Consider the following 10533-nt stretch of genomic DNA (forward strand, 5'->3'; position numbering starts at 1 on the left):
CATCAACCGCGTTGTCATAACGCTTACGCTTACGGTCTACGAGGGTACGTGGACGAACACTCTCCCCTCTCGTTGCTATATCATCACCATGATCTTGCGTGTGCGTAGGAAAAATTTTGAAATTACTGCGTTCCCCAACAGGTATATATAGGCTAGACATAGAAATGCGACTGTTGCACACTTTTTGTGTACAATACAGAGGCTGCAAGTGTTTTTCTCGGAGGAATTATACCAATCCAAAGGTCAATTTTACACTAGCTCGGAGGGCCAAGCATAATCTGGCTCGGAGGGGCCTAACAATGATGGTCATAGTGCTCAAGATACAAATATGCCTCTTGGAGTGTCCAGGTCAAACTAATCAGAGGGACCGAATGAGACTTTTATGTTCAAACTAGCTGACTTGGAGTCTCCGACATAAGTCACTCGGAGGAACTGAACATGAGTCGAACAGCTTATGTAGCATTCCTACAATCTAAATACCTCACTTAGAGAATTTGATTTGCACAAAATGCAAACGGTTATCTTTTTCGAAGGGAGACGGAAGTTCTGGATGGAGCATGGTTGGAGGGTCCAAACAAATGAAACAATGAGAGATGGACTAGGAATACTGAGGTTATAGAGGGTCTTGGGGGTTTGATCTTTAACACTTTGCAAGAATATCTATAACTCATAAAACCATTATCCCATTTTGAAAGTACCGGCATACCGATGGACTCAAAATAGTATTTCACGGAAAAAGCTATGGAATAGTCCTAAAATCTTGTGATCCTTAAGAATTGGGGGTGGGGAGGGGGGGGGTCATAAATGATCTTCCCTAGCATCTTTTTTGTGACCTAAGTTGATAGACACTTAGAGCAATTGTTTGTGGCTATAATCAGGATGTCACACTTTCAAACCAACATTGCAACTCAATGTTGGCACACCACGGGATCCAATGTCCTTGCCAGCACGTCCGTGCAATGGATAAGATATGGATACATAGGTGCGATTGGCAGATGATGCACTCACACACCCATATAGTTCTTCACTGAAACTAATATGGATGTTGCTGGATGGAGACCTGATTTTTCAAGATTTTGGAAGATGCATAAGCTCACATAGTTGTTGAACCTGTTAGAAGTATACATATAAAACCAAAAAAATTGTGTGATGCCTCAGCCTTTTGGGTCATGTATTGGACAAATACAGAAAGTGGATGATAAACCCCAAAACAAATAGACTAGAACACATGTCGCAATTCATGTAACCTTGTGGGACCTAAAAACAAACACGAAATAAATAACATTAGCAAGTGGACTGAGACTCCACTTAAGTGTCCTTCCCTATTGCCTGGTTGAGCGTGAGGAGTTTCAGGCTGCGGACATAAATATGGACAACGATACTCTGAAAATGATTGTAGGCAGTCACATGTTACAATGGTATTGAGTAACATAACGATGCACAAAATCGACATGCCTTGATGAGTCAACATGTGATCCTTCAGTTCAGGGGTGGAACTAGGACCAGGTCATGCTTAGGGCTAAACTAGCTTGAGTGATTCACTCTGATGATTTCTTATACCCTGCAAAAGGCAATTGGCAGGGTTGTTGTTAGACCTGGGGCCATTGCCATAGCTGCCCAGGCCTGGGCAGAGACATCACCATTATGAAGCATGTAATAAGCTGACTGGCTATGTGTAAGTCACTTGAAAATTTATTTTGGGTAAGTCGATTTTGGGGCCAATAGATTAAGATCCAACAATTGTCCTTCTTTCTTCTTTCCCCAGCTTTATTCCTCCTCCAACTACTCTTTCTCTCACAAAATTCACTTATCCAAATTACAAATTTCATTCAACTTGCATATTTTGCTATTGTGCATATCCAATACCATTATGTCACGAAATTGGCATTGAGCGATAGCAAATCGTAGCAATGTTAATACTATGTTACAAGTCAATCAACCTTGCAAGATAGATTTCTTGTAGCAAAAGTATCATGAAAAGTCACACGGTATTCTCTAATGCAAACTTTAATTTGTATAAGTATTACGTTAAGTGTTTAATTACAGTCGCTTGGTTCATGGTCAATTGGCCCATTTGATCAACCAAGTCTTTAAAGCTATATAGTTCACGTGTCGCGTTCTCAAAAATAAAATAAATATTTACAAGAAGAAGGCCAAATCAAAACAAAACTACATCCGGCAGAAATCGCCGGTGGTGCTGGTGCCGGTGCTGGCGCTGGAGGAGCTGGCCCGGTCGGAGAAGGCGTCGGCGGCGGCGGCCATGGCGGACACCGTGTCCCTGTACGTCTTCCTGACGGCCCAGAGCGAGCGGCAGCAGTCGTCCATGCTGGGCCTCTCGTCGCGGACGGGCCCCATGCACCGGAACGCCAGCTCCAGCACGGCCTCCACGGCCGTGGCCGCCGCGCCGGTCCGCAGCAGGCACGGGTCCAGCACCTCCTCTGCCGCCTTCCCCTCGACGAGCTTCCGCATCGCCCACCGCGCCGTCAGCCGCTCCTTCATCTCCCGCTTGGGCTCGATGGGGCGGCGCCCGGACACCATCTCGACGAGGAGGACGCCGAAGGAGTAGACGTCGCTCCGGTCCGTGAGCTGGCACGTCTTGAGGTACTCCGGGTCGAGGTACCCCGCGGTGCCCTTGACCTGCGTCGACACGTGCCTCGCTCCCCCGCCGCCGCCCTCGCCGTGCCCGAGGCCGCCGGCGCCGAGGCGCGCGAAGCCGAAGTCGGCCACCTTGGCGCGCAGCGAGGCGGTGAGCAGGATGTTGGACGACTTGATGTCGCGGTGGATGATGGGGTGGTCGGAGTACATGTGCAGGTACGTGACGGCGTGCGCGACGTCGATGGCGACGTCGAGGCGGGCGGCGAGCTCGAGGAAGCGGCCGTGGCGGCGGTCGAGGTGCTCGCGGAGGGTGCCGTTGGGGACGTGCTCGATGACCACCACCCGCTCCTCGCCCTGCTCCAGGTAGCCGTAGAAGCGCACGAGGCTCTGGTGCTCGATGCGCGCCATGATCTTGACCTCGCTCCGGAACTCCACGTCCACGTGCGGGTTCTGCATCCGCTGCTTGGCGCGCTTCACCGCCACCACCGTGCCGTCCGGGAGCACGCCCTTGTACACGGCGCCGAAGCCGCCCTGCCCGATCTTGAGCGCCGGCGAGAAGTTGCTGGTGGCCTTGAGGATCTCCTCCATGGTGAACACCGAGCTCTGGAACTGGTACTGCTGCTGCGTCGTCTGCGATAGGCTCCTCCGCCTCCCGCCGCCGTACAGCCCTCCTCCTCCTCCCGCTCCTCCCCGGAGCATCAACGCCCGCCCGGTGCCGTAGCCGAACGCTGCAACAAAATAACAGCAGCACAGTCACGGTGACGAAGGGGATAGTTAATCAACAAGCAGACCGGCCGGCCGGCTGTTAGGGAGAAGGGACGGCTTACAAGGCGGCTTCTTGATCGCGTCGTCATGCGCCGGCGCCGGCGTCGGCGTCTGCTTGGACCTCTTCTTCTTGGCGGAGGTGGGAGACGAGGGGGTGGAGAGGGAGCTGAACCAGACGCCGATGGACCGGAACAGCGACTTGGCCCGGCCGCTGCCGACGGAGAGCTGCTGCGACCACGCGGGGCTGGGCGCCGGCCCGAGCCGCTCCCGCCGGCCGGACCCCGACGCCGACAGCCTCCTACGGTGGTCGCGTCCGTCCATGTCCCACACACAGGCCGCAGCTACATCCACAGCTCCAGCCAGCGAGCCGGGCGGCGAAGTCGACGCGCGGTTTATAGAAGAGGACAAGGGCGCGGGCGCGGGCGCGACCACGTCCATCCAAGGAAGGCCGGCCAGCTAGGCAGCGGCCCGGTGCACGTGGGCCCTCGTCGCACCATACAATGTGTCTCTGTATGTGGGCTCGGACCCACTCGCAGTGCTATCCAGTGTGCTGGACCTCGACCTGGACCGGGCAAACCGTAGCGAAGAGTGGAAGAGTTCTCGACCAACTACCAAGAAACCAGCTTGCTCAAGCATTTAAACGGCACCGCCCCTCGCCATGGAATTAACGTGTGCCTCTGCAAGTGGGGCCGGAACAGTTCGGGACCCACATGCAGTTGCCGCAGTGTTTCCAGGCGACCTTTTATAAATGCCCATTGGCGGAGGATAGAATTCTTCCACGCTCGCCATCCGTTTGCCAGATCAGCTACCAGGATTCATTTAAGAATAATCATACGACTTGATTTCTCTCGAAGGCGAACTGCATAAGGCTAGCCATAGTGGAAGTAACTTCAGCAGTAACATACATATGTTACTAGTCTATGTTACTACCTTCATAGTAGATAGTGTCATAGGTGTGGTAACATAGTTGCCTTCATTTATTACTTTGTAGACTCATTATGCATTGGAAACCGCTATGTGATGGTAACATATTATGTTACTCTATTTGCCTCTCTCCTCATTAACTACTTGCCACATCATCATTTTTGCTTATGTGGCATCTATGTTACTACCTATGTTACTCCCACTATGACCAGCCTAAGACTAGCCACAGTGGGAGTAACTTCAGCAGCAACATCGAGTCCAACTCAACAAATTTGCTTATGTGGCAATGAGTTAATGAGGAGAGAGGTAGTTACAGTAACTTAGCTAGTTACTGTAACATCACATGTCCCAATGCAATATGAGTCTATAACTTAATAAATGAAGCTTTGTAGATTACCACACTTATGTTACTATCCACTATGAAGGTAGTAACATAGTCTAGGAATTTGTGTATGTTACTAGTGTATGTTACTATGTATTGTGGCTAGTCTAATACAGCAAAATTTGTCGGTTTTGTTAATCAAAATTCATAAACGCTATTCCTTAGGCCAAGAACAACTCTGGGGGAATGCCTACGAAGCTCCGCGGCCGCGCCACGACATGTCTGGCCACGACATCGCCGGGGGTGAGGATCTTTTTTCTCTTCCATTGCTGCACGAATTAGATAGCCGCTAAGCTGAATGGGATCATGTCATACATGACCTCAGTGTAGGGAGTGAGAGAATATGTCCGTTTTGATACAATGTCTTGGATTTGTTCGTTCGTGATACAACGGCTCAGCGCCATTCATTTCCGACCGCAATGGACACATGATTTCAGTTTCCAGACGCATTTGAGATTTTCTTAAGTCTAAATCTAATTTCGAGAAGTGTAACTCCAATTCCTTTTCTATCACCGCAATTTCCCAAAAAATCTTCAGAAAAGACTATATTGAAGTAACTTTTTAGAATCGTCTCAAGACATAAGAATATCTCAGACCAACTAAATTATCGTAAAAACCGCAGTCTTGCGACTTTACGACAGAAGTTGTGCGTTCTAAGATTGTCTTAGGACATACGAAAATGTCAGTTGACTTAGATACACACAACCCTGTTTTATCCAAGATATTGCCAAGTAAATGTGCTTGGAGAGACCGTGTCAACGTCCTCGGACTGCAGGCATTTGTGGCCCAAGAGAGCAGCGCAGCATTTCCTACCAAAACCGCTTGATGAAGTCTCAAGTGTGGCTTCGCTGTCACAGCCAGACCTGTTCAAAGGTCAACCTTCATGGGATTACACGCAACAATAACCATGACAAATCCATCACCCATAATACCCGGACAGGGAGCTCAGCTCGCACATATTTGTCAACGAGAGCAACATCAGCAGCTAAAGACCAATTCTGCCGGCGGATAAAACTATGCGCCGCCCCGGGAGAAGGATTACTCAACAAGAAACATAAGAGGATTACTCAACAAGAAACATAAGACGAACAGAGACAGCTCGGATCGCCGACAGGAGAAGATTCAGGGGTAAGAATGTACAAATGAAGACACAGTTCAGAACCAGTTCTTTTATACTTGCTGTCACCCTATATCTAGTATGCGATGGTTTATACAGACGCTCGACGAATCAGAAAAACGCGACCCAAAATCCAGAAAGCACGAAAAATAAAGAGCTGGATTCAGAGTTTCGACTAGTATGAAGTGCATATTGCAGATGCAGCCTGCTAATCCTCCTGTTACCATAAACTTGACACAAATGCTAGTATAAACACAGGGATGGATGGTTTTTTTTAGAGCATATTTCTTGCGGGTTCCTTCCTTTCATTATTTCCCATTTGTTCTCCCAAGATGCATTCCAGTAGCACCTCCTCCACCAGATCATACTATCATATTAGGAGCAGAGTAGTTTGCTGATTTTACTTCCCCATAGAGAAAAGGACTAGTACTAAACCTCCTCGGTAGGCACGCACGGGCTCCTAGAGAGGATCCACCAGGGTCAACATGCTATTCATACATCTCATCTATCAAAGTTATCTGCAACATAGCGCCAGAAGTTTTCGTCAAGGCAGGGTACCATATTTATTTGAAGAAAATTTGTGCAGAAACGGAATTATCACAAACTGGGGACTTGAAAAGAAGACGATAGCCAATAACAAATCGTCACAAATATAGTCAAAGAGATATCCACAGGTTGTCCTCTTATATTCATATTGACCGGCATCATCAGAAAGTTTGTATCTAAGCGTTTTTCAGAATGAATTTTGGTGCATAAACACCTATGAAGGTATACCTCTCCATGCGACGTGTCTCACAATGAACATACATACAGCAGTGTCTTTAGTGAGCTATATGGGTTTTACCATACTAACCTGGTCACAGACTGGGCAAGTCTCGCTTCGCTCCATCCATTCGAGTATGCAACAAAGATGGAAATGATGCTCGCATTTGGTGATAGAGCGGGGATTTTCTTCATCATATTCTGGTGAGAGGACAAAAAAGAAAGGTTATTATAAAGAAATTTTATGGTCCAGCAAAACATATAGCTTAGATTTAGAACATCCATTGGTGCATCAGTGGAGGATAATGGGAGTGTCGCACGCATCAGCAACCAGAAACTACAGCATGATGGAAGTTCCTAGCTTACTTCTCATCAAAAAGGTCCACTATGTCAGGTTGCATGCATCCAGCAACAAGTGAACTGTTTAAGGCTCCGATAAAGAAAGATTTTTAACATGCAGAATTATCCATCCACTGATATAAATGTATTAATAATGCATACATCTGAACCAAATGCAGAAAAATAACTGGACACCAGCATTTGTTTGACCGACAGATTCTGGGTAACATACCCCTCTACCATCATTAGAGAAATAACAAATGATTATGTTTCAACTAAATAAGATCAATCTCTTGATCAATTTACCCTGTTAACAAGAAATCAGCATAGGAAGAGTAGCACAAACATGTTCATCCAGTTCCACAACCAACCAAGTAAAGACAGTATCAACAAATGATCAAGAGAAAAACAACCTTCAAGGCAGATAGGGCAAACATCCTCCTCCTCGATCTTATCTTCAGGGGCACCTTTTTCACATGATTCGTATTCATCCACCTTCAGAGATTCCTGCTGATCATCTGTTTTGCTTTTGATATCTGACTTCTCCAGATCTGCACATGAAAAATCATAAGCTTGCATCATTACCATTACTAGATTAATTCTAATAAGCCTAAAAAAAATCTAATCAGCCTCAAAGCCCATAAGAGCTTTACCTGGGTTTTCTGTAACTGGCAAACTAACATCATAAGGCAATGGTGCAGGGGGTGCCCGATAAGTGTCAGGCGTGGATGTGTCCAGATTCGTGTCAACTGCAACTATAGCAGAAGCTGGAGATGATCCATCAAAGGCAGAAGATAAAGGTTCATGCTCCTCTTGGTTTTGCTGATGCTGGACAAAGCAAAGCAAACAGTCTTAGCAACATCAAGTGACTAATAATGCCGAACTTAATAAAACAGAGGTAACACCTAGTCATTATTAATCATGGTAATTTGTGCAAATCACCAACAAAAAGGTGGCTGTCATTTTTGCAAAAGTGTGTACATATCACATAGACAACATTACAGGTTTACAGCAAGCAGCATATTTCCTAAAGACCAGAGTCTACAATGCCAAATCATCAAGAACTGAAGACACACAAATGGGAGATGCACGCTATAGGTAACATAATTTGTCATCTTGCACCAAGAACTGCAAAGAAGGCCGTTAAACTTGTAGCACTCTGCTATTATAAGCATGTGCAAGTAAAACATCAGCTAATTCTGGAACACCCGCTGATGACTCGCACATGCCAGATCAACAAATGAGCAGAGAGTATTACAAGCAACAACTTAAATTAGTAGCAAAAAAACATAAAACAACTTAAATATAAATATATGAGTATCGTGATTGTGCATAATCTGATTTGATATTCATATAAAAGAAATGCAAGGAAGATGGTAGAGACCACCCTGACACTGACGTCAGGTCATTTGATAGTTGACAGTGGCACACAAATCAGAGAACAATGTGAATTCACAGAGCATAAAACAGGGTCTACATACATAGATATGAACCGGTGCTCTGTCCGCTTCCGCTCTCGATGCACAACAGCAGCAGCCACCCATTCTATCCTTGATGAAAGAGCTTAATCTGAGCTATCCTCTAGCTGTTGTTTTCGTCTCTCATACCCTGCAAAGAAACAAGCCCATACTGATATAAGAAAGAACAGGGAATCATGATTTGAACTAGAAATACAGCATATAGCACAACTGCACAAGATAAGGCAAAGTGCACCGGCACGCGACCATACAACTATACAGGTACCTTGTTATTCTTTGGTTTACTCTAATAGAGCTGATCTAACACCCACAGAAATGACACATCACTTGTGGACATGACCACCATGCCTTCATACTACAAGCCATGCTAAACCATGCACCATACTCCATAATTTCGCATTCTAGCTCACAAATGGACACCGGCAGCGCCACCGGAGCTTTTAGCAGATAGCAAATCGACCAATCGAGCACGGAGCTACCTACCGACGCACCCTTATCCCCTGCAGACAAGGCAAGGCTTGCACACAACACAAGTGCACTCCCCATGTAGTAGCCTTCACTTCAACTCACAAGCTAAAAAAACATGGGCAAGGCTGCAGTATGCCTGAAACACCAACAAGACATGGATAGTGTGCCCAAACTCCAAACCCCCAGCGCAAAGCGTGCAAGCAAGCGCTGAATTGCGCCGGCAGGAGCAGCCAGGCGTCACCAGGCAGCTAAATTCCGATCGAAGCCACGCTGATTCACAACGCCGCTCACCGCACCCCTCATCACCCAGTTCACGCTGGGCCGACTGCAGGGGCCAGGCGGGCGGCGTGAGCCAGCCGCAACCCCGCTTGTCCCCTTCCTCTTTTGTGTGGAGCACGCTATGCCGCTACGCTAAAACCACAGCCGGATTGCCGAATCCGCGGGCCGCGGGACGGATCGGAGCCGTCCCCGAGAGGAACAGGCGGGTATCTGGGCTCGCGGAACAAGGAAGACGACGAACCTCCGGCAATCCGAGCAAGCGAAGCAAAACCCGCGACCGTACCGACGGAGTCAGCCAAGCGAAAACCCCGACGCTCCTCCCGCTTCCTCCTCCTCCTCCTTCTCCGGCGCAGGCGGCGGCGAGGGCCCCGGAATTCGAGCGGACCTGGGGGGAAATCGAGCGGCAGAGAGAATAAAAACGAAATTCAACCCAGGGAAGGGGAAGGGGAATCGACCGAAAGCATGAGCGCGGGAGAGGCCGCGCGCGGGGTCGAGCCGGAGACGGATTACCGGCGGGAGCGGGCGAAGGTCCGGCGGTGGCCGGCGAGCTGCTGGGGCTGGGCGGGGCGGGGTGGGGTTTCTCCGTCCGCCGGTAGCGAGCGAGCGAGCTCCCTGGCTCTCCTGTGCTCCTCTCTCCGCTCCTGTGTGGAGGGAGAGCGGGGGGTGGTGCGCGGCGGTTTGCGGGATCCGGAGGGGCTTTTCTGCAAAACGCGCCTGAGTGGAGACGAGGACCGAGGAACGATGCCTGCTCACCCAGTCAAACCTACTCCCTCCCACTGTGCGCGGGCCCACGGCGCGGCCCGGGCCCGCGCGTCACGCGCGGGCGGGGGGGGGGGGGGCGGGTGCTAGCTGACACCGATAAGATCCTCCCCGCACTGGCGCCTCGCCTTCTGACGTCACGCGCTGGCTTTTTTCTTTCTCCGTTTGTTTTCTGGAGAGGGGAAAAAATGGCTCGGCCGCGGGATCGGGGCGCCACGCGAGCGGGACACGTGGAGCTGGGGGTGGGCCCCGGGGAGGTGCGGGCAGTCGCCTCGGGGTGGGGTAGGCCGGTAGGGGCTGGGTTGGCTGGGATGGTTGGACTTTGTGATGCTAGCGGGGTCGTCGACGTGGCTTTGACTCGACAGCGACGCTGTGTCGTGGTTAATAGGTACTCCCTTCATCTTCTAGGTGTGTAAGTCATCTTACGAAAACCAAATAATCCCAAAATACTTAGGCGCGGTGCATTAAATTCTACCTCGTTTCTTATTTCTTGACATATCAACCAATAAGAGAAGTAAGGTGTGCATGCTTTTAATGACTTGAAACTACCAAACACGACATATAGTGGTTAGTTCATTGCATGCAATGCTATTAATTAGCAAATGAACATTAAGTTTTTTGTTTTCCCCTTCTCTTTGGTCACGGTGCACAACCTAAAATGACTT

At 48.9% G+C, this 10533-nt stretch overlaps 2 protein-coding genes across 4 annotated transcripts; both read right to left on the minus strand.

Moving 5' to 3' along the window:
• Positions 1-1996: 1996 nt before the first annotated feature.
• On the minus strand, positions 1997-3744 carry LOC123135105 (calmodulin-binding receptor-like cytoplasmic kinase 2). Its single transcript, XM_044554216.1, has 2 exons — positions 3423-3744; positions 1997-3323 (listed from the first exon to the last, which is right to left on the minus strand). Exons 1-2 carry the CDS (start codon positions 3679-3681, stop codon positions 2170-2172), a joined length of 1413 nt encoding a protein of 470 aa, XP_044410151.1. The 5' UTR covers positions 3682-3744; the 3' UTR covers positions 1997-2169.
• A 2071-nt stretch (positions 3745-5815) lies between these two features.
• LOC123139916 (probable E3 ubiquitin-protein ligase RHB1A) lies at positions 5816-9804 on the minus strand. Of its 3 annotated transcripts, none has more exons than XM_044559629.1 (7): positions 9620-9804; positions 9393-9494; positions 8366-8492; positions 7538-7712; positions 7298-7435; positions 6637-6746; positions 5816-6301 (listed from the first exon to the last, which is right to left on the minus strand). In XM_044559629.1, exons 3-7 carry the CDS (start codon positions 8426-8428, stop codon positions 6272-6274), a joined length of 516 nt encoding a protein of 171 aa, XP_044415564.1. In that variant the 5' UTR covers positions 8429-8492; positions 9393-9494; positions 9620-9804; the 3' UTR covers positions 5816-6271. The 3 variants fall into 3 exon arrangements, with proteins under 3 accessions (XP_044415564.1, XP_044415562.1, XP_044415563.1); XM_044559627.1 differs by having other exon boundaries at positions 9351-9494; positions 9620-9803; XM_044559628.1 differs by lacking the exons at positions 9393-9494; positions 9620-9804 and adding an exon at positions 8628-8821.
• Positions 9805-10533: the final 729 nt, after the last annotated feature.

Source organism: Triticum aestivum, chromosome 6B (genome assembly GCF_018294505.1).
Source record: "Triticum aestivum cultivar Chinese Spring chromosome 6B, IWGSC CS RefSeq v2.1, whole genome shotgun sequence".
NCBI lineage: Eukaryota > Viridiplantae > Streptophyta > Magnoliopsida > Poales > Poaceae > Triticum > Triticum aestivum.

Coding starts and splice junctions, on each gene's coding strand:
- LOC123135105 (XM_044554216.1), bottom strand. CDS start 3,681: ATGGACGGACGCGACCACCGTAGGAGGCTGTCGGCGTCGGGGTCCGGC. Junction 3,324..3,422: donor CGCGATCAAGAAGCCGCCTT/GTAAGCCGTCCC, acceptor ATTTTGTTGCAG/CGTTCGGCTACGGCACCGGG.
- LOC123139916 (XM_044559629.1), bottom strand. CDS start 8,428: ATGGGTGGCTGCTGCTGTTGTGCATCGAGAGCGGAAGCGGACAGAGCA. Junction 7,713..8,365: donor GAGCACCGGTTCATATCTAT/GTATGTAGACCC, acceptor TGCTTTGTCCAG/CATCAGCAAAACCAAGAGGA. Junction 6,302..6,636: donor CTTGCCCAGTCTGTGACCAG/GTTAGTATGGTA, acceptor GCTATGTTGCAG/ATAACTTTGATAGATGAGAT.